Consider the following 24,988-nt stretch of genomic DNA (forward strand, 5'->3'; position numbering starts at 1 on the left):
TGATCACTTTGCCAACATGCACTTGTCTCTAAAAAGAGAGAGACTGCGTGTGGCATTATTTACTATGGTTCTGAAAGCCAGAAACGAGATTGCATTACACAATTCTGCTCCCAGTTGCAGACTTACAATTGCCTGTTCCAGGTATGCCTTGGGTGTGAAAGGCACTCCTTGGGCTCAATTTCTTTCCATATTAGAGGGTTTAAAGTGTCAGGTTGCGAAACTTGTAGTCTGTAGCAAACATTTACAAAAGACCCCTGGTGCATAACGTTTTGGCTGGTGAGACCGAACTCCAGCTGTATTTGGGAAGGATGGCCCGGGAGGTAATAAAAACATCTTCTGATATGTTCTTGGGACCAGGGTGTCAAGGAATTGCGAATGTCTACCATACAGAGATTCTGAGCCGTATGAGATCATCGGAATCAGTTGTGCCCTGATTGCCTCTAAGAGGGGTTTTGAGGTGGACCCATGCAGATGCTTTGCCAGTCTTTCGAAGGCTTGTACAAGGGATCCTGCCCTTACAAATGTACTTTTGGTGTAGTAGAAAGGATCCTCCACTGTCGATTTGGACACCCAGGTACATGTACGTGCTTTCTTTACGGATCTTTACTACTATTTAGGAACCACTCGCCGTCTTTTTAGATTTTATTTCCCGTTATCATTATTTTAGTCTTCTGTAAGTTTACCACAAGGTGTTTCTTGATAGATTGTGAATGTAAGATATTTAACTGCTTCTGCAGGCCTATTTTGGTATGCCATATTTGCAGCATGTCTGATGATAGTGGAGAGAAATTGTAACTCGCATTGAAAAAGGCAATCTCAAACTAGGGCCCTCAAACTTCGTGGTCCACTAAAGCCCGGTTATTTTTCCTCACCGAAAGTACCATTAGTCTGTGTGCCAGTAATTCAAGAGGATGTTAAATAATAGGGATTACGAGTTTCTGGGGAATAACACGCAGGAATCAGTGGTCAGCGACGACCCAAGTACGCTTTCCTCTGGAGTTTCACGTGGATATTTCTAAAGCCAACTCTGTGTGAAAAGCAAAAACGTGTATTTCAGGGTGGCCTTGTAACACTTCTAATAGAGTCCATCGGAATGTAAGGGCCACTCGTAATGAGGGCCTATTTGTGCACACAAAGACACACACGGGGAAACATTCAGATACAAAGGAAGCGGGAAGGTTAGTCAAGAGGAAGCAGCAAGAGAGCATATTCTCGCTCTACACTGCTGGCAAGGTCAGACCGGACAGAAGGCAATCCATGGCGATTAGGAGACAATTTTAAAATCCCATCTAACTCCCCAGTCTGCAGGTCCGTGAAGGATTTGTGCTGCAAAGCAGTGCCACAAGCACATCCGCACCATCAGACTGTTAGACACTATTAGGTGTAGCTCTCGATGTAAATTCTCAAACCAGCCATCCAGTCTATCTTGGCGCTGCAGGGCAGAATGAACCCATAGCAATCTGATCAATTACGGCTGGTGCCAGAGCAATAACCGCTGATATTCTATTCCTAAACTTTCAAGGTATGTACGCACTGGTGCTTGACTGAAAACAGAAGTAAAGTAGTTGTGTAAGGGGTGTGCAATGTCAGTTTTGATGTACGCCAGCACACACACCAGCATTTCTCGATGATTCGTCAAGTGGGGCTGAGAAACGGAGGGGTTTAAAAAAAAAAAGGGTGTTTCTCATGCTAACATTCAGGCAGGGAAAGAGATGAAAACTTTGCTGACACACATAGGGAGCTGCTATTTAAAGCAGCTTCCTGTGTGCAGGAACAATGCCGGCTCCCGCAGGAGATGGGAGCCGGTGGGACCATGGGGGCCTTGAGGCTCCCCCGTGATCCAGATTTTAATGGGTGCCCTGGGTACCCCTAAATATATGGCTAGGCCCCAGGGGATGGGGTCCCTTGGGTGGAAGTCGGCCTAGGGGTGGGGGCCACATGGCCCCCTTCCCCTTTGAAAAAAAAAGTATTTGGTCCTGGGGAGGTGATGGTCTCCGGGGCTGGGGGTGTCCCAGCGCCCCAACTCACAAAGTTTTAAAATGTAACCCTGGGGAGGCTGTGGTCCCTGGGGCCTGGTTGGGGTTCGGGGGCCCCACCCTTATATTTTTAAATATTGTCCTGGAGAGGTGGTAGTCCCCGAGAACCAGGGAGGTCTGCGTGGCCCCCCTAAGTCCTTTTAGCATGAAGCCCTGGAAGGAGATGGTCCCTGGGGCTCGTGGGGGTCCGAGCAGCCCCCCATATATCTTTTTGTCCCAGGGAGGTGGAGGGGACTGTGCACCCCCCTAAGTTTTATTTAATTATGTAGCCCCAGGGAGGTGGTGGTTCCCTGGGCCCAGGGGGTCCATGCAGCCACCCAAATATATATTTTTTTAATGTTGTCCTAGGGAGATGGTAGTCCCCTGGATCTGGGCGGGGTCTGTGCGGCCCCTGCTATGTTTTTTTTAGCATGTGGCCCCGTGGAGGTGGTGGTCCCCGGGACGGTCTGTGCGGTCCCCTTAAATATGTATATTTAATGATTACCCCTTTAAGTTCCAAATCCCTTCAACAGTGCGTGGTGTGGAGCTTAAAGGGGGTTAATCGCAGGGGCTGGCCCATGGCCATACCATGTGGCCAACCCTTGATGCACACAGCCAAAGGCAATGCTTGGCGCAGGGTTGGGTGGTTAAAGGGGGTTGGTCGCAGGGCCTGCGGCCAAACCCCACCGCACACAGCCAGAGGCCATCCACAGTGGTGGTTGGATTAACGTATAGTAATTAAAATTGCTTTATGTTAAAAAACCCACAGCAATTAATTGAAAAAACAAAGGTTACAGGGACGTTATAGTTAGGAAATAAAATTTAAAAAAACCATAGGGATTCACTTAAAAAAACAAAGGTTACAGGGATGTTATAGTTAGGCGCACATTCTAAATGTACAAAGCCACAGAGATGTAGCTGTTATAGTTATTTTTCACGTAACTATAACTTGTGCCCTAAGGTAACTATAACTCGTGCCCTCGCCATGCACTGCTAATTACCCTACATACTGCAACATTCATGATATCTTTGATAACATTACTGATAATATCAATGTAATATTTGCAGTAAAATGTGAGTAAAAAATTGGGCATGGCGAGGGCGATGGTTGCCTTAGGGCATTGGTTATAGTTACTTGAAATTAACTATAACAGCTGCATCTCTATGGTTTTGTACATTTAAAATGTGAGTCTAACTGGAATGTAACTAATGTGGAGGGCTCAGTGAGATAAGCAACACCAGTATTAGAGATATGGTTGAGAGGCGCAGTCCTTGGAACAGGATTCATTTGAATTCTAAAAATCATGGCTCCAACGAACCAATCTGCATTAAAGTTTCACAAAAAATGCATTTGCACATTGGCCTGCTCCTTTAAGGATTTGACACAAATGTTGCATTTCCCATTAAAGTACAATTGTAAAAGCTGGATGAATTTACAGAAACCACACTTGGACCGGAAGATAGTATTTAGCCTTTCTATGTTTGGGTATTTGATTAATGTAATTCTGTTCAGTGGCTTGTTGAGAAAATGAAAAACAAAGTACATAACAATCGGCACACTTAATTTCACAACTAGGTCAACATTTCACCTGAACTCTGACTCTAACTGTGCTCAGAAACAAAAAGGTAGTAAATGGCAAAACGTTGCACTTCCGAATGGTGTCCACAGTAGAAAATGTATAATAGCAGTACAATACAGTTAGGTGCACGTGGTCGGGTGCCCTACTACCCGAAGGCACATGAATAGTGCTTACAAGTATACACAGCATATAATGAACAAATATGACCACAGAACTCAAAAAGTGAGAAATAAGAGAGTACAGGTACAAGCTTGCGTGTAGCAAGTTTGTTAATGAAATGTTCAGTACTCTTCTTGGTGTTCCAGACAGTTGTTTATTTGGATCAGTTCTCGTAAATCCAGAAATACAGTCAAACAGGCACAGCCAACACGTGTTTCATCACAACAGTGACTTCATCAAGGCTGTAAGGAATATATAATACCAAGTTTTAACTATATACATTGATACTGGAACGGTTGACATGAAAGCAAAGGGCAATCTGGTGTGTATATAGACAAGGCTAAAGTGACCGTGTGTAAAATCATGAGATATTAATAGGTGTCAAGTAGTAGTGGAACTTCGTCTTATGGCGAGAAAGAGTGGAGACCGAAAGAGCACATGATGAACTGTGAGTGTATATTAACTATATTAATTTTAATATGAACGAGACACAATGTATTAACCACAAGCAATCACGATAACAAGTGTCTCCCAAGTGTTCTTTAAGCTAATCGAGTAAAAATAGTCAAGGTAGAGTAGATTATTGGAAAAGCCTACCTCGACTGGTAGTGTGCGGACAGAATATCCAAAAGAGGCCTCTTAATTTAGCGGACAATTTGGCTATATAAGCCACGTCTTAGCCCAAAACATATTTACCCTTGACAAGCGCTAACTACTTTGGCTCGGGTTCCTCTCTTGAGATACATTTCAGTCCTCAACAAGTTATTCTCTCAGATGACTGCATTACCTTATATATTTATACTGTATCTTATACATGTTCCAATATAGTCCCAATAAGTAATTAGTCGACACCTTCAATTTAACTTGGTCTGGACAGCTATTACTACCAGTGATAATGCACAAATACAGCACTTACTTACACCATTACTTTACTTAACTCACGGTCTACTCTATATTTTGCATTAACACTACTCACGGTTGGAACAATATTATCCACCTTATTGCATAATCTCCAAAGCGTCCCTCAGTAGTTCCTATTGTTTTACTTATTCAAAGCCATTATTATTCGATGGTTCTTAGATTTTGGGAGACTACCGCCTGCTGGTTATGTTTCATTCACTTCACGGATATTCTCTTATACTTTAAACCACCCTAGCTGCACTTTACAAAATACGCTATCTCGGCATGCCTCAGCATCGTGCCTCAGCTTTATTTTCTAGGACTTACCAAGGTCCTCCGACCCGTCGCTTACCTGGGACATACTTACCAATTATTTTGGTCATTACTACCTTAACCTAGAGTCACCATACTCTTTGGATCTACACACAAGAACGACTTTCTCTTTCAACATTTAAGGACACATGTAGCCTTACCCTTTGTCACGCATAACTATTTATACCCTTCTATTGGGTTTGTAAACACTGAGCTGTTCATCTCCCTCCTTATATAATCTCTCTACCCTCCCCTCTCCCTCTCGTTCTAGTCCCCTAGGTGCTACCCGTACCTCGCCTCTTTTGGATATTCCATCCACACACTACCAGTCGAGGTAGGCTTTTCCAATAATCTATTCTAACTTGACTATTTTTACTTGATTAGCTTAAAGAACACTTGGGAGACACTTGTTATCGTGATTGCTTGTGGTTAATACATTGTGTCTCGTTCATATTGAAATTAATATAGTAAATATACACTCGCAGTTCATCATCTGCTCTTTCGGTCTCCACTCTTTCTCACCATAGGACGAAGTTCCACTACTACTTGACACCGTTCCAGTATCAATGTATATAGTTAAAACTTGGTATTATATATTCCTTACAGCCTTGATGAAGTCACTGTTGTGACAAAACGCGTGTTGGCTGTGCCTGTTTGACTGTATTTCTGGATGTACGAGAATTGATCCAAATAAACAACTGTCTGGAACACCAAGAAGAGTACTGAACATTTCATTAACAAATTTGCTACACGCAAGCTTGTACCTGTACTCTATTTCTCACTTTTTGAGGGCTGTGGTCATATTTGTTAATCTGAATCTAACTGGATGAGATGTTTAACTGCAATCAGAGTGTTCTCAATTTGTGACAAAACCAAGTTTCTTCAGTTCTCAAAACCTGATGTGAATCGTTTTTCCTGAGCCATGTGAGGCAAAGCCATTCCTGGCAGGCTCTAAGCGTAGGGAAATTAGTAAAGGCCGTGGACTTTAGGTACAACTTGTACCCGGAGACAACTTGAGCACTGTGACTTGAGAATCTGACTAATGATGTCATTTTCACTATGGTTATTACAAAGACTTAACATTTTGCAGTACAAAACAGATTTTTTAGCTAGACAGCAGTCGTGGCTCACTGTACGGTGAAGGGGCATGGGGTGCACCGGGAGTAGAGGGAATGAATACACACAAAAAAAATAATAAAAAAAACCAACCTTACCTGCCTTGCTTTCTCGCCACTCCTGCAGCATTAGGAGTGGCTGGAGCGCACAGCACGGGTGTTCCCAGGCAGACTGGGAGCCTGTGCCCTTTCTCTCCAGCCCGGCAACGCAGTGCAGAGGTGGAGAGAGTACAGTGCCCATGTGTGTTTGGCCGTCCCAAGACAGCCAGCCAAACATACATGCGCACTGAGGGGAGTGCACAGTGCACTCCCCCTCGTCACCCCCAAAGGAAATGATAAAAAAATTGTTTATTGTCATCTCCTTGTTAAAGGTTTGCACTGGCAGCTGTGGTTGGAGGGGGGGCAACACACCTCCGTCATAGTGGGGAGCCGCTGCTGATAGACAGTATAGATAAAAAGGATTCAGAAACAAGAATCCTTCTTAGGCAGACTCACACAGGTAAACTGGCCATGAAATGATAACTAGCAGATATATTTGATTTTAGAAGCAAACTGAAAACGTTGCACTACCTTTAGAATTACTGGACATCCTCACAGTTATGCTATAACAGGTCCACGGTACCACTGACCATTACTGTGTGTTCCCAGGGTAGCATTAAACACATAAGCAAGCCCTGGTATTACCGGCTGTTAAGTTCTGATAATACAGAGAATTTAGTAAATAATAGACGCCACTAGATGAACTTAACGTTTTCAGATTTATCACAAATTAGGCCTTCTCCAAGAGTGTCATAAATAGGCACATATTTTTGTCACATGACCAAGTTTCTTTAACAGTGGCACACTACTTTTAAATACTTAAAAGATGTATCCTAAAAACTCCTGTGTAGCTTGGAAAAGTACTCTATTTTGAACATAATCTTATAACTAAGCAGCCCTATAATTTATAAGGATAATAATTATATTGGCCATGCAGCGACAGAAAAGTTATTTTCTTACATGTTTTTGTGATCACATTTAAAATATATCATAACAATAAAACAGTTTGTATTCTCTACATAAACTAGCAGGGAGGACACCTACTAACATTTAGTGGTACTTCAGTCCTAGGTTTCCATGTGTAATTGTATATGATAGAACATAAGTAATTTGCGTGCTGTGTGACTGTCAATAATGTGATGTTGTTTGTGATGTCCCTGATGTCATTTCTCATCCGAGGAGTGAGGATATGAGCTGCCATGTGAGATCACAAATTGAGAGTTCTGACTAAATTGATCAAAATAATAGGTGAATATCATGGTCCATTTTGGTTTTGGATTAGAGCAGTAACTTATTTTTATTGTTAAGTTGCACACCTTAGTGTTGAAATATTTTCCTGTCATTTTAGGGGATTTCATATAAAATACTTGATCAAACGTCTACAACGTGCCTGCACCCCTGCCTACTAGTCATGAACCTTCCCGGTCTTCCTACCTTCAAAATAACCTTCAACCAACAACTCAGAGGTTTTGAATGCTCACATTTTTTCTTCTACCGTAGCCCCGTTCTCCAATGCCAAGACCTATAGTGCACCACCTCTGAATGTGCCTCGAGGGTCTGGGCACAAAGTTTATTCTTCAACCACTTCCTGTTCCTTTTCCCTGAGGTGACAGAGCCCACAGAACAGCATGCAGTGATCACTAGCAGAACAAGCTTTCTGCCGGGCCCTTCAGTAAGAATCCTTGCCTCCATGGCTCATTCTTCAACAACAGTCTTCAGTCACTAGGCAGGGGGCAACATTCAGCTGCAGCCTGCATTTTGTTGTTGTGCTGCTGATACCAACTAAAACAAACAGGGTGATGGAAGGAATGTTTGAATTAATCACAGCAAATGGCAAACGCTCAGGGCTGCTTTTCAGTCCATCATTATTGTCCCCACCATGTCACTGTAGAAAAGGACCTGCAACAAAGTCATCAGTCTTGGTCCTGCTCCAATAAAAACAATCCAGCCCGAATACGAGGTTACGCTACTGCCAGATTAAAACAAAAGCAAACCCAAAGCTGTTTTGCCCTCTCTGAAGTGAGAAATGGGTCCAGTGGCACAGTGAGCAAGATGCCCACATCTTACCCATCCCTGACTACAACAAACACCAAACAAAACCCACAACCATGCTAAACACTTGCAGGGAACAGTGTGTGGCAGTCAGCGATAACCTGTGCCCAGTAGTCAGCCTCAGTATCTGCTGTGCAGGCAGCGGCTAAGCCAATCAGCCACTGGGATCATACTTGGCTTTCAAACACACCCTGAGGCGTGTACTTGTGCTCCAGTACCAACTGGAGTGCTGCTCAGGAAGTGAGTTTTGCATCCTCACATCAGAAAAGTGTATTATGGAAATGTCAATGGTAATGTAACTTTGGGGACCTCCTCTAGGACTTTCTTAGACGTAGATCAATCTGTGCTCAACTTTACAAGATTAAACGTAGATGGACATACCTACTTTTGGAAACGTTAGACACAGATTGGTCATGAAAGACCTAAGTTAAAATTAATCTAAAATGTTTCTGACTACTTGTACCCAGCACCAGTTTGAACTAGTGTGAACTGATTCTGGAGAAAGGACATTGGACTGTGTGTTGTACAAAGTGGTACCAGCGCATAGTTCAAATTAGCATTACAATTAGGGTTATACACTAGAACTCAATTATAGCCATGACATTCAAAGATTCCTCTAAAAGTAAAAATGTGCAACTGTTCCATTGTCTTTTGTGAGCCAGAGGTTGAACATTTTCTTTCTGGGAAATGAGCACAGTGAGCCATTTGTTATGTGTCTGGGGGTAGGCCCAGCTCTCTCTGTGGATGAGTGCGTCCGTCTGATTGCCCAAGCAAAATAGTGTGTTTATACTGTTTTAAACACCTGTCAGTCAGTTCGCTAATGTTGTAATGTCTGCCAGAATAAAAATGTTCAAGCTTGGTCACTCAACCAGTGTCTTGCAGTCCATTAACTTGTTCGGGTGGTTTGTGAACTACAGAAGTCCTGAGCTCATCCGAATTGAATTCATGGCACTCAAAAGGGCTATTTGAGTAGAAATGTGTCTCTGCTAGACATCTGTAAAATTTTCAGTCTTCTCAAGTACTGGTGAACAGGTTTACACCAAAACTGAAAAAAATGTCTATTTTGGGCAAGATTCAGGTCCATTCCTAGATTGGCAAACAATCTTTGCGGTAGTGAAGAGACCTACAAAAGGAAACGCAACCATTGGGACTCCCTGTTTTCCTTTTCCTTCTGTTGTCCAGCGTTCACACCAAATTTTACAGGAATAATCTTAACCAACTATGCACTTTTTTTTTAGGTGTCAAGCACATTCATGAAGTTGAGTAAATGTTATTAGTCATACATTTTTCCATATTGATTACCCAGCTTAACCATAACTACAGAGTTATTTTCATCAGTGCTGCAGTATATATAGATCCAGGCCCTTGTTGGGCCAACAGCATGGGTGAAATCTTATTACAGTAGACACCAAAGCAATGAAGGGTGAGATGCTGAGCTGTGTAGCCTCCTGGGGTCACCCTAGGACAGGTTAGTGCCAGAGCCTGGTTTCCGTTCCGCTAAGTAGCACTCCTAATCGTACTCTGGCGAGTCTGCCCTCTGAGGCTACAGCCTGTGAGGGAAGGAAGAGAAGTGCGCACATTAGAGCCTTCAATCTAACTCTCACCAACTCCATATTCAGTGTTCGGGGTCTTAAGTAAATTAAGAAGTCCTACCCAGTCTGGATTTGAGGGCAGACACTGCCGGTTGTGTGTGTGTTGGGGGAGGGGGGGAAGGGGGGTAGGAAGAAGGAGAGTACAGGTATCAGTCTTCTGCTCCCCTCGTTGTTCCTCAACAAGTTATAATTTTTATGTCCTACCAGACTCATATTCCCTCAACGGAGACAGGCACAAACATGTCCTAATACCATTTCTCTAGCTATCACCTTCATGAGTGCTGATGAGAAATGCTGTTTTCGTCTACAGCTTAACATACATTTGAAGAATATGTAACAAATTTGGAAGCAACATGACCTCCTCTGCCTCTACAGAAAATACAACTTTGCAATTTTGTTTGTCCTGGTGGGCACATTTTTGCTAGTCACATGCCTTCTGTCTGCGGGGCACTTGAAGTTAAAAGAAGAAAATAGTAGCAACAATTCATGTCAGGAGCAGTGGACAGCACTGATTACGTTAAATCAATCAGTGCTTGGTCCTTGCTCCACGGATGGGAACGAAAATGGTGGTATGTCCTCCAGTGACGAATTATGAGGCTGTAAAGAAGAGGGCCCAATCCAACCCAAAGCAATGTGCCCCACTCAAATCCAAAACAACCAGCCGAGTCCCAATTCAGTCGAAAACAGTCTTCCCACCCCAATACAAAACAATATCCCACTCTCCAATCTGCGCTACTCCAATCCAAAACCTTCTGCCCCACTCCAATCCAAAACGACCTGCCCCACTCCAATCCAGAACAATCTGCACTACTCTAATCTGCACTACATCAATCCCCAAAAATCTGCCCCATTCCAGTCTGCCCCACTCTAATTCCAAACAATCTGCCCCACTCCAATCCACAACAATCTGTCCCCCTCCAATCCAAAACAATCTGCCCCACTCCAATCCATAATAATCTGCAACAATCCAATCCAAAACAATTTGCCCGAAACCAATCTGCACCTACTGACCAGCTGGCCGTTGAAATGGCTGAGATCTTCTGGCCTGACTAACATGATCTAAGGGCACACTTAAGATGGGTACATAATGCCCCCGGCCCTGCCTCCCACCTCTACAATACTGCAAGCTCCAGGACGTGGTCCTTAACCACTCGCATGCCTTGGACGAGGTGACCTCGTCCAAGGCAGCGGTTCCCGGGTGCCTTGGACGTGGTCACCTCGTCCAAGGCATGGGAACTGGGGGGAGTGCTAGCGCTCCCCCCCTGTGCCCCCCACCCACCCCCCCAAGGCAGGGATGGAAGGGGAAGCCCTTCCCCTTCCTCCCCCGACCCCCCTCACCCCCCCTGTGACGTCAGCGCGCGAGCGCGCGCTGATTTGTCACAGGGCCTCCCCCATCGCGCTGGAAGCTGAGAAAGAGAAATGCTCAGCATTTCTCTTTCGATCACGTGGGGGAGGCCCGGAGAGGCTTCAAAGGGAAGGAAATGTATTTCCTTCCCTTTGAAGTCTCTCCCAGCGTTTCAAAAGCCAGATTGCTTGCAATCCGGCTTTTGAAACGCCCACTAGACACCAGGGATTTGTTTTTGTTATTGAAACTGGCATAAGGGAGCAAGGGTCGCTCCCAATGGAGGGCATTTTTTTGGAAGGCCTTTTCTGCCCCCCCTGGGGGCAGAAACCTCTAGGCACCAGGGATCTTTTTTTTTTTTCGGTGGGGAGCGACCCCTTAGGCAAGGGTCACTCCCCTGGGGGGCAAATTATATTTAGGCCATTTCTGCCCCCCTGGGGGGTAGATCAGCCTATTCTGATTAGGCCGAAAACCACTAGGCACCGGGGATTTTTTGTTTTACAGATGGGGAGCGACCCCTTGGACAAGGGTCGCTCCCCTGGAGGGGAAAATTGTACTTCGGCCATTTCTGCCCCCTTTGGGGGCAGATCGGCCGATATTTGCTACGCCAATCTGCCCCCAAGGGGGGCAGAAACCACTAGGGATTTTTTTGGGGGGCGCCAATGTCACGCAGGGGGAGAGACCCCATAGGCAAGGGTCGCTCCCGGGTGGGGGGTTGGGGAGGCAATTTATTTTAGGCCATTTCTGCCCCCCCCCCCCCCGGGGGCAGAAACCTCTAGGCACCAGGGCAATTTTTTTTGTGTGTTTTTTTTTTGTTTGTTTTTTTAGAGATGTGGAGCGACCCATTAGGCAAGGGTCGCTCCCCTGGGGGGCAAATTGTATTTAGACCATTTCTGCCCCCCTTGGGGGCAGATTGGCCGATTTTAGGTCAATCTGCCCCGAAGGGGGCAGAAACCACTAGGCACCGGGGATTTTCTTTTTGGCGCCAATGTCAAGCGGGGAGCGATCCTGTAGGCAAGGGTCGCTCCCGGGGGAGGGGTGGGGGGGGGGGGGGGGGTGGGGGGAATTTATTTGAGGCCATTTCTGCCCCCCCTGGGGCCGGCTGAGCTAGAGGCCAAAATCCACAGGAAGGCACTTTGCAAAAAACACCTCTGTTTTCTGTGAAAAAATGTGATGTGTCGACGTTGTGTTTTGGGCCATTTCCTTTTGTGGGCGCTAGACCTACCCACACAAGTGAGGTACCATTTTTATCGATAGACTTGGGGGAATGCTGGGTGGAAGGACATTTGTGGCTCCTCTCAGATTCCAGAACTTTCTGTCACCGAAATGAGAGGAAAAAGTGTTTTTTTGGCCAAATTTTGATGTTTGCAAAGGATTCTGGGTAACAGAACCTGGTCAGAGCCCCACAAGTCACCCCATCTTGGATTCCCCTGGGTTTCTAGTTTTCAAAAATGAGCTGGTTTGCTAGGTTTCCCCAGGTTCCGGCTGAGCCAGAGGCCAAAATCCACAGGTAGGCACTGTTTTCTATGAAAAAATGTGATGTGTCCACGTTGTGTTTTGGGCCATTTCCTTTTGTGGGCGCTAGGCCTACCCACACAAGTGAGGTACCATTTTTATCTGGAGACTTGGGGGAACGCTGGGTGGAAGGAAATTTGTGGCTCCTCTCAGATTCCAGAACTTTCTGTCACTGAAATGTGAGGAAAAAGTGTTTTTTTAGCAAAATTTTGAGGTTTGCAAAGGATTCTGGGTAACAGAACCTGGTCAGAGCCCCACAAGTCACCCCATCTTGGATTTCCCTAGGTCTCTAGTTTTCAAAAATGCACAGGTTTGGTAGGTTTCCCTAGGTGCCGGCTGAACTAGAGGCCAAAATCTACAGGTAGGCACTTTGCAAAAAACACCTCTGTTTTCTTTCAAAAAATGTGATGTGTCCACGTTGCGTTTTGGGGCATTTCCTGTCGCGGGCGCTAGGCCTACCCACACAAGTGAGTTATCATTTTTATCGGGAGACTTGGGGGAACGCTGGGTGGAAGGAAATTTGTGGCTCCTCTCTGATTCCAGAACTTTCTGTCACCAAAATGTGAGGAAAATGTGTTTTTTTAGCCAAATTAAGAGGTTTGCAAAGGATTCTGGGTAACAGAACCTAGTCAGAGCCCCACAAGTCACCCCATCTTGGATTCCCCTAGGTCTCTAGTTTTCAAAACTGCGCAGGTTTGCTAGGTTTCCCTAGGTGCCGGCTGAGCTAGAGGCCAAAATTCACAGCTAGGCACTTTGCAAAAAACAACTCTGTTTTCTTTGTGAAAATGTTGTGTGTCCACGTTGTGTTTTGGGGAATTTCCTGTCGCGGGTGCTAGGCCTACCCCCACAAGTAAGGTACCATTTTTATCGGGAGACTTGGGGGAACACAGAATAGCAAAACAAGTGTTATTCCCCCTTGTCTTTCTCTACATTTTTTCCTTCTAAATGTAAGACAGTGTGTAAAAAAATACATCTATTTGAGAAATGCCCTGTAATTCACATGCTGGTATGGGCACCCCAGAATTCAGAGATGTGCAAATAACAACTGCTTCTCAACACTTTATCTTGTGGCCATTTTGAAAATACGAAGGTTTTCTTGATACCTATTTTTCACTTTTTATATTTCAGCAAATTAATTGCTGTATACCCAGTATAGAATGAAAACCCATTGCAAGGTGCAGCTCATTTATTGGCTCTGGGTACCTAGGGTTCTTGATGAACCTACAAGCCCTATATATCCCCACAACCAGAAGAGTCCAGCTGACGTAACAGTATATTGCTTTAAAAAAATCTGACATTGCAGGAAAAAGTTACAGAGTAAAACATGGAGAAAAATAGCTGTTTTTTTCACCTCAATTTCAATATTATTTTATTTCAGCTGTTATTTTCTGTAGGAAACACTTGTAGGATCTAAACAAATGACCCCTTGCTGAATTCAGAATTTTGTCTACTTTTCAGAACTGTTTAGCTTTCTGGGATCGAGCATTGGGTTCTCACCCATTTCGGTCACTAACTGGAAGAAGGCAAAACAATAGTAAAAATGGGGTATGTCCCAGTAAAATGTCAAAATTGTGTTGAAAAATTGGGTTTTCTAATTCAAGTCTGCCTGTTCCTGAAAGCTGGGAAGATGGTGATTTTACCACCGCAAGCCCTTTGTTGATGCCATTCTCAGGGGAAAAAATACGAGCCTTCTTCTGCAGCCCTTTTTTCCAATTTAAAAAACAAAAACAAAAAACAAAAAAACGAAATTTTTGCTGTATTTTGGCTAATTTCTTGGTCTCCTTAAGAGAAGCCCACAAACTCTGGGTACCTCTAGAATCCCTAGAGATGTTGGGAAAAAAGAAAGCAAATTTGGCCTACGTAGCTTATGTGAACAAAAAGTTATGAGGGCCTAAGTGCGAAACTCGATTTAGCAAAATAGCTGACATTGCGCATTCTTTGCGGAGGTGAAAAGATCTAACCAAAGCTCTCCCCACTACTGAAAGAGACTTTGTACCACCTCTGCATGGAGACGCCATTCGTGATAGATCAGGCATTGATGGCTGTGGTGTTCGATGAGCCCGCTGTAGGAAAGTGCCCCTTTTAGGCATGGTTGCCCCCCAACTTTCTGCCTAATGTTGGTGTTAACTTGACTGAGTGAGTGATGGGAACCTGCTAACCAGGCCCCAGCAGCAGTGTCCTTTCCCTAAACTGTACCATTGTTTCCACAGTTGGCACGCCCCTGACACACAGCTATTTCCCCTGTAAAAGGTTGTAGTGGTACCAAGGGCGCTGTTGCCAGGGAGGGTCCCTAAGGGCTGCAGCATGTATTTTGTCACCCTATGGGGCCCCTCACCAAACACATGCACACTGCCATTGCAGATTGTATGTGTTGGGGAGAGAAAGGTTTAGTCAACATGGCATCCTTCCCAGGGTGCCATGCCCACAAACCACTGACTGTGGCATAGGTAAGTCATCCCTCTAGCAGGCCTTACAACCCTAAGGCATGGTGCACTTTACCACAGGCAAGGGCATGCCTGAATGAGCAATATGCCCCTACAGTGTCTAAGTCCATTCTTAGACATTGTAAGTGCAGTATGGTCATATTAAGTACATGGGCTGGGAGTTTGTCCCTACGAACTCCAGAGCTCCGTGATGGCTTCACTGAAGACTGGGAAGTTTGGTATCAAACCTCTCAGCTCAATAAACCCACACTGATGCCAGTGTTGGATTTATTGTAACACAGAGCATTTTAGAGATGACCCCTGTATTTTACCCAACCCTCTAGTTTAGGGCTCACCGATCTGTGCCAGCCTGCCACTAACAGACACGTTTCTGACCCCATGGGGTGAGAGCCTTTGTGCTCTATGGGGTCAGGAACAAAGACTGCTCTAGGTGGAGGCGTTTCCCCCCCCCCCTCCCCCTCCACCCACCTGCAGGATCTGCAACACTTGGCAGTGAGCCTCAAAGGATCAGGCCTCCTTTTACAGTGCCCCAGGGCACTCCAGCTAGTGACGATGCCTGCCCCCTGACCCCACCCCCACTTTTGGCAACAGGTACGGTGGGAAATTTAGGAAAACAAGGAGTGACCACTGCCGCTAGGACCACCACTAAGGCGTCCAGAGCTGAAGGTTACCCCCTCCTTGCAAAATCCTCCTCTTGTTTTGTAGGAGAGTGACCAATAGGGATAGGAATGTGCTCCTCTCCCCAGAGAGAGTGGGCAGAGAAAGGGTGTTGCCTCCCTCTGGGACAGTAGCCATTGGCTACTGTTCTCTGACCCCTGTAACACCGATAAATCTAATATTTAGGGGCACCCCTGAACCTTGTTCTTCAGATTCCTAGCAACCTCGAGAAGAAGAGAAAGGACTGAAGAGCCGACCCCAGCAGTCAAGACTCCAGACGACAACTGACTTGTCCCCGGCCCTACCAGCCTGTCTGCAGCTTCAAGTCTCCTACTACAAAAAAGTTATGCATCCTGCAGGATTAACAACCTCTACTGTCTGCCCAGCACAGGACCAAGAACTCGAGAGGACAGTGGCCCTGTCCACAAGAAAAAGCCAAGAAGGACTCCATAACCGCCCTGGATCCGCGAGCCCTGCCCACTCTACACCCTACGTCCACAGCCCGTGTCCAGGTGGCCCACAGGTCCAGAGAAGGTCCCCAAGCGATTCCGACCTCAAGTCCACCCTGAGATGACCCCTCCTGGACAACACAATGACATCTGCAGCCTAAATCCGGAGGAACTGCCCTGACTGCGACTGGATCCAATTAAGATTTCCAATGCCCAAAGGTATCCCCGCACCTGCGACCCCCTGGCCTTAGGCAATCCGACCAATGGTACAGCAACATCCAGCGGGCGCCTCTCCTACTTGTCCAGCCTTTGGTTTTCTACAACCTACTCCCTGGACCCAGCCTGCAGCATCTTTATGACCCCCCGAGTTCCCCCATTGAAAAGCATTGGACACCAGATGCTGTGTTTGCACCATGCACCAGGCCACCCCTGTGCCGCCGAAGGTGTGTGTTTGGTGCTGACCTGTGGCCCCCAACCAGTTCTCATCTAACCCCCCCCAGGCATGTGCCCTGAAACCGCAGGCACTTATCTGCCACCTGTTTCTTTCCGAGTGTCGCCAGTCCTCATAGGATTCCATTGAAAACCCGACACCAACTTTGACCTCTGCCTGGCTCAACCTGGACTATGTGGCCACCTTAACCCTCAAAGACTGGGATCGTAAGTCAAGTACTTACCTGTTAACTGTGGTAACACTTTTCCTCCCCTAGGACTGCATTAGTTCCTATGAGAAATTGCACTGTCAACTTTTGAAATTGGAAAGTGTTACTTACTTGTAAACTGTTTTATCTGCAAAACCTACACAAAGTACATTTGATATATAAGCTTGATACAAACATACAACTGTACTTACTTGCAACAAATATCCTTTTATATCCTACATAATATCCTACATCAAAACATTGGGCTGGAGTTAGTCATTGAGTGTGTGCCTCATTTCTTGACTGCGTGTGTTCAACAAATGCTTTGCACTACCCTTTGATAAGCCTAACTGCTTGGTCATACTACCATAAAAGGGAGCATCAGTATTGTCTACTTTAGCCTCTTTTAAGCCTTTGGGGATCCATTGGACTCTGTGCACACTATACCTCATTTTGGTATAGTATATGCAGAGCCAGCTTCCTACATACACCCACCAGGATATGCCCTACTGTTCCAGCCATGTCCAGAGGCACAGAGCCTCCTGACAAAGGGTCCATGACCCCACCCACCCTGTTTGTTGCAGTACCACATAACGGTGGTGTTGTCCATGAACACCTGCACTACTTTCCCTTTCAGAGAGGGAAGAAATACTTTCAATGTGAGCCTGATCGCCTGAGCTCCAAACAAACGATATGGAGCCCGGACGCCGCTGGAAACCGGAAGCCTATGCTCTGATCTCCACCTCTCCCATGCGGCCAGTCCATCCCAGGAGTGACGCATCTGTCCCTACTGTCAAATCTGGTTGAGGAAGGGAGAGGGATCTGCCTCTGACCCAATAGCGGTTCAAAACCCACCACTGCAGATCTTGCGCAGTTCCCTCTGAGATCTCAACCATGTCAGAGAGATTCCGCTAATGCTGTGCCCACTGGAACTTCAGGCCCCATTCCAGAGCCGATTATGCCATCTGGCATGTGCCATCAGCAATATGCAGGAGGCCATGAGGCCCAGCAGCCTCATAGTCATTCTCACCAAAATCCAGGATACAGGCTGAAACCTTGTATCATAGCCTGAATATCCCAGAGGATAGGGCTAAAACTACACTGTGGCCAGAACAACTGCGATGAAGGGGAGCGTCTGAGAGAATCAGGTGAGACTTCAGCACATTTATAGCGAACCCAAGCGAATGTACGAGGTCCGCCGTAATCTGGAGGTGGGAGACGACAGCCTAGGGCGAGCCTGCCTTCAACAGCCAGTCGTTGAGTTAGGGGAAGATTGACCTGTGCAGATGAGCTGTGACCACTGCCATCACTTTAGTGAACACCCAAGGGGTGCTGGTAAGGCCAAAGGGGTGCACAGTAAACTGAAAATGTTCCTGACCTACTGTGAAACGCAAATAACTTCTATGGGCAGGCAGGACGAGAATATGCAAATACGCGTCCTGCAAGTCCAATGCCATCATCCAATCTCCTGGGTCCAGGGCAGATAGGATCCAAGCCACAAGGGGCATTTTCAACTTCTCCTCTTTGAGGAACAGGAAGAGATTGAGGGACCGAAGGTCTAGGATAGGTCGGAGGCCCTTATCTTTTTTGGGCACCAGACAGTAACGGGGATAACAACGTCGACCTACTTCTGGCACAGGGACCCTCGCTATAGCTCCCTTGGCCAAGAGAGCTTTAACCTCCTTGCGGAGAAGTGCCAGGTGAGATTTCCATCATCCAATTGTAGGATGGTGGCATGGATGGAGGGGTAGTCTTGAAGTGGAGGGAGTAACCCCTTCAGACTATTTGCAAAACCCGCCTGTCTGACATGATCGATACCCTAGTGTGGCAGGTGATGGCAAATCCTGCCTCCAACTGGTCCTTGATGGGGAAGCGCCAGACTAGAAAGGTTTGGAGGCTGCAGTGGGAGGAGTGGAGGACTGGGCAGATCACTGGCCCCCTGATCCAATCGAATGTTGGATCCCATGTCCCCGGCAACACAGACTGGACAGCATGCTCAGCATGGTGGCTGGAGGCAAAGGGACGTAGTTGGGCGCCCCTTCTGTAGCTACAAGAGTGAGGGGCGAGGGACAGATGCAAGGTCCAATAGCAGGGCAGTAGCCCAGGACTCCTAAAGAGCTTGAGTGCCAAGTCTGCTTTATCTCCGAAGAGGAGGGTGCTATTGAAGGGTATGTCCATAAGAGCAGCTTGGACATTTCCTGAAATGCAGACATCCTCAACCAAGCGTGGCGCCTCAAGGCCACTTTTGATGCAACTGATCCACCCAGTGAGTCAGTGTATCCAGTTCACATCGTATTGTGAACTTTGCTGAGTCTCCCATCAGCAATAGCTTGAGAAAGAATGACCCGGACCTCCCCCGGGACCTGTGGCAGCACCTCTGCAACCATATCCCATAAAGTATAGGAGTAATGGCCCAAAAGGCATGCGGCGTTCAAGGACCGCAATGCCAGACTGGACATCAGTGAGGGCTTCATTAAAGGGTAAAGGGGTTCTGAAGAAGAAGCCCCAGGCTGAAGCACCTCAGTCAGGAGGTTGGGCCAGACAGCCACCGAAAGCAGCTCGAGGCCCAGGACCTCAGCCCAGTCCATGTGGTCCATCAAACTGGACTGTAAAGTGTCCAGCGACCCCTCCTTACTCTCACTGTACCTGTACCCATCAGAATAAGGGTCAAGATCCAACTTAGGAAGCAAAGCCCCTGTTGGAATCGATGCTGAGCGTGGCCATCCCGGCTCAGTGTCGGGGTCGGTAACGAGTATGGGATTGATGCTGACTGCGGGCCCGGGTGGCATCGGGAGCATCGACATCTGCACTGTCATCGGGGAAGGTTGCAGTGGCACGACCAATGCCAATGCAGATCTGGAAACTGATCCTTTGGTGCCTTCTGGAGCGGAGCCCAGAGCCATTGGCACGGAACCCGAGGTGGCCCCTGCCCAAACACGAGGCGTGTGGCTTCTCAGAACTCACAGAGTTGGGAAGGAGTGGCTCCGGCTCTCAGAAACTCAGGGAGGCGTGGAGCTGATCCAGAAGCAGGCTCCGAGGATGGAGGCCTAGAGCAACAATGCTCCTTTTTCCTACATCGCATCATCTGACGTTTGCTCTACTACGACTTCTTCTTGTGCTTACCCGATCGTCCCAAAGATTTCAAGTGGGACGACAAAGAGTGTGGGCTCCGTGAGCGGTCTCGGGACCTTCCCCCCGACCGGGAGAGACACGTAGCCGAGCACAGGACCGCAAGTAGCTTTAGGGTCCACTCCCTCAAAGCCTCTGAGTTCATGGCCCAACCCTTGGAGCACGACTTCGAGCTCCAAACACCAAAGACACGAGGTACAAATCCGTAACAGACACCATCCAATGACGGGAGTCACAGGACCGGACGCTGGTCTTCCTTGACGACATCTAGATGCACCAGAATGTAAAAAAAAGTTGTCAAAAAGTGACGGTGGGGTAGCTCTTCTTTGGACCTGAGTATAGGCTGGCGCAGAAATAAGAGAACTGATGTCAGCGTGCTGGGTTGCTGCCTAAATACAACCTGCAACATCATATCCAGGGAACACAACACCAACGAAGGACATGGAGTCAACTGACGCCACCTAAAGGCATGCTGGGGTACTGCTCGAGAAAAATCTCTGGATCCAGACTGACGCCTGGGAGAAATTCTAAGGTAAGGAATATGCAACTATAAGTCTATATCAGATTTATACTGCAACATTTACAAATCAGTGTATTCCACAGTGTGGGACCGCAGACCGAAAATGAAGGGCTACCTCATGTAGAAAGATGTACCTCTGAGATAATTCACAGACCAAGGTGAGAAACCAGTAAGGAGATTTTGAAGCATAAGCCATTGGATGCCAACTGATTTAGACATTTATATACACAAGGCGTCTTAAAGGAATTACATTAGGACAAAGAGAAAACAGATACAGTGGAATTACAGAAACCAAGGTTTACGTGTTACATAAGATGTTGTATAAGGAGGATGACTCTACTTTTGACGGAATCAGTGGGTACAAGGCAGGGTCATGGTCATTACATGACTAATACGCCATATGTTAGCAACATCTCAATGTTTGGTTCATATGAGTATTAGGTAAAGCTGATTCTAGTTTTCTATCTCCAAGAACGAGACACTACTGCAAAAATTCAAGCTGCAAAGAGCTAAACGCACCCACAACTCTTGAGAGCCACCAATAAAAGCACTCACCACAAATCTGCTGTTGACTTTCTCCAGGATCTGTTTCTCATTCAGGGCCATGGCTTCCCCCTTCCTCTTCTTTATTCTCTTCTTCTCCAGTTTCTTGCAGGCATACATCTTCCCCGTGGCTCGTACTTGGCAGGCACACACCTAGGGAGGGAAAAGGAAGTACAAAGTGAAAGTAACCCGATTAGTCTACACCTCATCCGTAGATTGCAGCAGTCACACTGCAGGGGCTGGTGGAGCCTCTGCTGAGAACATATAAAACAGTGATTCTTACTCAACCTGTGGTCTGGGACCCCAGGGGGGGTCTGCAACGCTAATTCTGGCGCTCTGTAAACTGCTTAGAAAATTAAATTATATTAGAAGATTAATAAAGTGTACATAGATGAAAAAGCAAAACGTAAAACTGAGAATTTTAAAATGTTCTGTTAAAGTATAGAATTGGCACACTGGAGACTACAAATTTAGTTGGTATCTGCAGATTCGTTTCTGGGAGTAGTGCAAGTGCATCAAACAGAATACAGAATGGACGATGTGTGGACCCAAATGAATTAAAAAAAGCTACAACCTTCCCATTAAAATTAAACAATTTTTATTTGCTTTGAATTAAATTAAATTAAATAATTCATCATGTGTGTATTTGTTTGATGGACGCTTGTTTCAGTATTCTTGAGTAATGTTTTGAGGTTCAAATCATGAAAACTGCTTAGGCCTGGGACCCCAGAATCCAGTAAAGGTGAAGTGGGAGTCCTCAGAAGCCAAAAGGGCAAGAACCAAAACACATTATGTCCAGCACTTGTGTGGGTAGCAGGTAATGCCCTGGAAGCACCAGATATTCAGCTCTGACACTGTAAACAGTGTAATGCAACTGTGTGAAAGATGGCAGCCTGCCTTGGATTATTTACTCTTGAGCATCAATTCTAAAAAATCTAAATTCTATACAAAGACATGTAGAATTATCGATGGATAACTATTCATTACAGCGCTGTTATCCACCAAGGGCTTCCAAGTGATCCTGAATAAAACATAAGCATTGACAATGCCAATAGGGCTGCCTTTAAAGCAATGTAGCCTGGTAATGTGAAGTATTACACGTAGATAGCTTGGAAATTAATATGTATTTGTCGAGAAGCAAAGAACTGTAGAATAATATTAGTGTTGGTTAAAATCTCAGGTGACAGTGTCACTGTCAAGCCAGACCTACAAATTCATGTATGCGAAGGACGCATCTCCTTCCATCTGTGCTGCTGCCAGAGGAAAAACACCATAATCTAGTTATCTAAGACACGTTAATGGCATTACAATGTCACATGTGTGCCCCTGAAAGTTCAAGCTCAGGCTGCTGAATAAATAAATAAAGAAACTGAACACAGCTGTGTGGAGGGCAAGCACTTTTTTTGTGGAAGCAGCAACTTCAGCCCTATTGAAGCATGTACTCCGGGCACCCAACATGTTGGCGGAGCCAAAGCTCCTATCTGGGTGATTCTCACATTATTGTCTGGTGGCAGCTGCAGTGTCAAGCCAGACAATAGCAAGAGCAAAGCTGTAGTGTACATGATGTCAACTAGCACCCTGAAACAGAAACCTTCACTTTATTAACAGGTACTCCATAGCCCCTTAGATCCCCTCTCCCTTAAAGCTGATCTAGTGGTTCAACATAGATCTGATGGAAAGGAGGAGACCAGCGATTTATCCACTACTTTACACAAGTAACAGGTGCAAAAGATGATTACTTGAAACTACAGGAAGTAATTAAAGGTGTCCCAATCATATGAACCAACAAGCTGCAGTACACAATATTTTTGTATAAAAACAGCAAAGGTTTAGTACACGGCTACCGGGGACGCCTCCCAACATGTACATCTATGATTCAGAATAAGTCACTGGCAGCAGATTCTTACCTCCCCAAATCCACCCTTGCCAAGCACTCTGTACTGCCTGAAAGTGTCCTTTGTAACAACTTGTCTGAAAGAGAAAATAAGGTGTAAGTAACATGATACTGCATAAATGATTATACACAGAATGTTCTACTGATAAGAGGCTTTCGGATGCTGGTAGCAGGAATAAGTGACCTCCATAGTATGTGGTAGAGTAATACTAAGCTTTTTTAAATCTCAAGAACATATTTGTTTCTTAAACTATTCAAAAAGGATGAATTCAGTTCTTGCACCACTTACCCAAGGGGCAAACCACTTCAGAAACTTAAGGTCAGGCCAAATGGACGAATCTAGTTCTAATACTATCAATGCACCAGTCAAGTGGCCCCTTCTCAAAAGTGGCAATCCATTCCAAGCACCAGCAATGTATAAGCCATAAGGCCACACAGCAAAGGCAACAGCCCTGTTTATAGCTCAAAGTATATATCTCTGGAACAGAAACATAGGTAAGCTCAAGTCAGGATGCCTGCTCTCAATGGAACCTGCAGTACTGCATAGTCTGAATCGAGATTACAGAATAGAGCAGTAGTTACTTAAGCGTTTTGTACAGCACTGTATGTCACCAAAAGCATTTAAAAGCACTAACTAGCACTGGTGAAAATCATGATCCACTGAGACATGGGATGCACAGAACTCAAGGAGAATCAAAGCAGTTTGTTAGCCTTCAAGAGGAACATGGACATCCTGTCAAATATTAGCCAGAGTGGAATCTGTTTCTCAAATTGCCTGAACACCACCCCCCCCTCCACCTCTGCCCCCCCCAGCTGATGATGGGGTATAGGAAATTTTGCTCTATATTCTCTTGCAGCTGTTGTACGCCCCTTCCATCCAATATTTCAACACAAATTACTGGATGTCACGAAGTGGGTTTCTTGCAGGACCTTCTCTGGATTGGAGAGGAGATTTCATTCTTAAAAGGCCAGGAAGAGCAATTGGCAAGTTTTTTGTGCATCAAATTATTCCTGTCAACTGCTAAGAAGGGTAAGAACCGGCTCTTGCAAGAGGTGTGGCAAAGCTCACATTTGATGCTTTGATCTGTACAGTAAGTCTTACATACCCTGCATTTCTTCCAATTATAAGGAAGTGAAGGATGATGCAATGGGGGTACGGAGGATGTTTAGGTATGGTGATGTCTGGGGTTCGTTAAGTATAGATTCTCAACTGTGTGGTATTTCTGATTCTAAAAACAGCAACCACTGCTTACAGTGCAGTGCAGCACAGCAGGTGCTCTGTAAGGTTTCTGGTTTGGCTATTTCCTGGAAGGTGGCTGGGAGTCTCACTCTTGTGTTTGGAAAGACAAGCATTATTTGCTTAACTAATGACTTTATTACAGCTCCTACTGCATCTTTTGCACATGGGTTGCCTTGTAATGTCTCCCAACTTAAAACTTAACTGTGGCTGACTTTCAGCGACTTTAGGGCTATGTGTTGGTGTTCTCGTTTTGCTGAATACACCTCATAAAGAGCTATAATGAACAACCTCAGACCTGTTCCGATCTGTCCTCTAAATTTCTTGCAGAAGTTTCTTAAATGGTAGGTCAGGTTGCGAGAAAGTTGCCAGGCCTTAACTGTTCCATTGTCAGGCTGGTTTCCTGGCAAACTGCAGGACGCAGCAGAGGGTCTGCAGCAGGTACCCGCCCTTCTTCTTGAATGGGTAAATGCTGATCAGCTATTGCTGCCAGGCATGGATTGCTCTTTGTGAAAGAATAAAGCAGACCTGCTGGGACATAGTCTACATTGTTCCTTGTGGGATACAATAATGGGAAGTCTGTAGTAAGTATCAAACCTCCATTTGGCTCTCTATGGTGGGGTGAGTTTCATCTGCAGTTAGTACTAGCAAAACAAAAATTAAAAGAATATTTGGGGACTACCATTTAAGGTGAGAAGCACTCTAAGAGAAACACATCAATCCCCCAGTGATGATTTTGCCAGATCAGTTGCCTATATTCTTCCTTTATTCTGGCAGTGGTGAAATACTGATTTAGCGAAATCCCATCAAGTTAAGGCAGAAAATAGCATAAACAAATAACTTTTTGGATGAAGTA

General features: G+C 45.7%; 1 protein-coding gene across 1 annotated transcript in view; it reads right to left on the bottom strand.

Moving 5' to 3' along the window:
* The window catches only part of LOC138265851 (G protein-coupled receptor kinase 5-like), a 377,657-nt gene that overhangs the window by 63,861 nt on the left and 288,808 nt on the right, over nt 1–24,988 (bottom strand). Inside the window, exons 7-8 of the mRNA XM_069213945.1 lie at nt 22,909–22,972; nt 21,014–21,154 (exon numbers count right to left, since the gene is read on the bottom strand). Of these exons, the coding sequence (XP_069070046.1) occupies nt 21,014–21,154; nt 22,909–22,972 (205 nt within the window). The remainder of the gene's footprint in view (nt 1–21,013; nt 21,155–22,908; nt 22,973–24,988) is intronic.

The sequence above is a fragment of the Pleurodeles waltl genome, chromosome 11, assembly GCF_031143425.1.
Source record: "Pleurodeles waltl isolate 20211129_DDA chromosome 11, aPleWal1.hap1.20221129, whole genome shotgun sequence".
Classification (NCBI taxonomy): Eukaryota; Metazoa; Chordata; class Amphibia; order Caudata; family Salamandridae; genus Pleurodeles; species Pleurodeles waltl.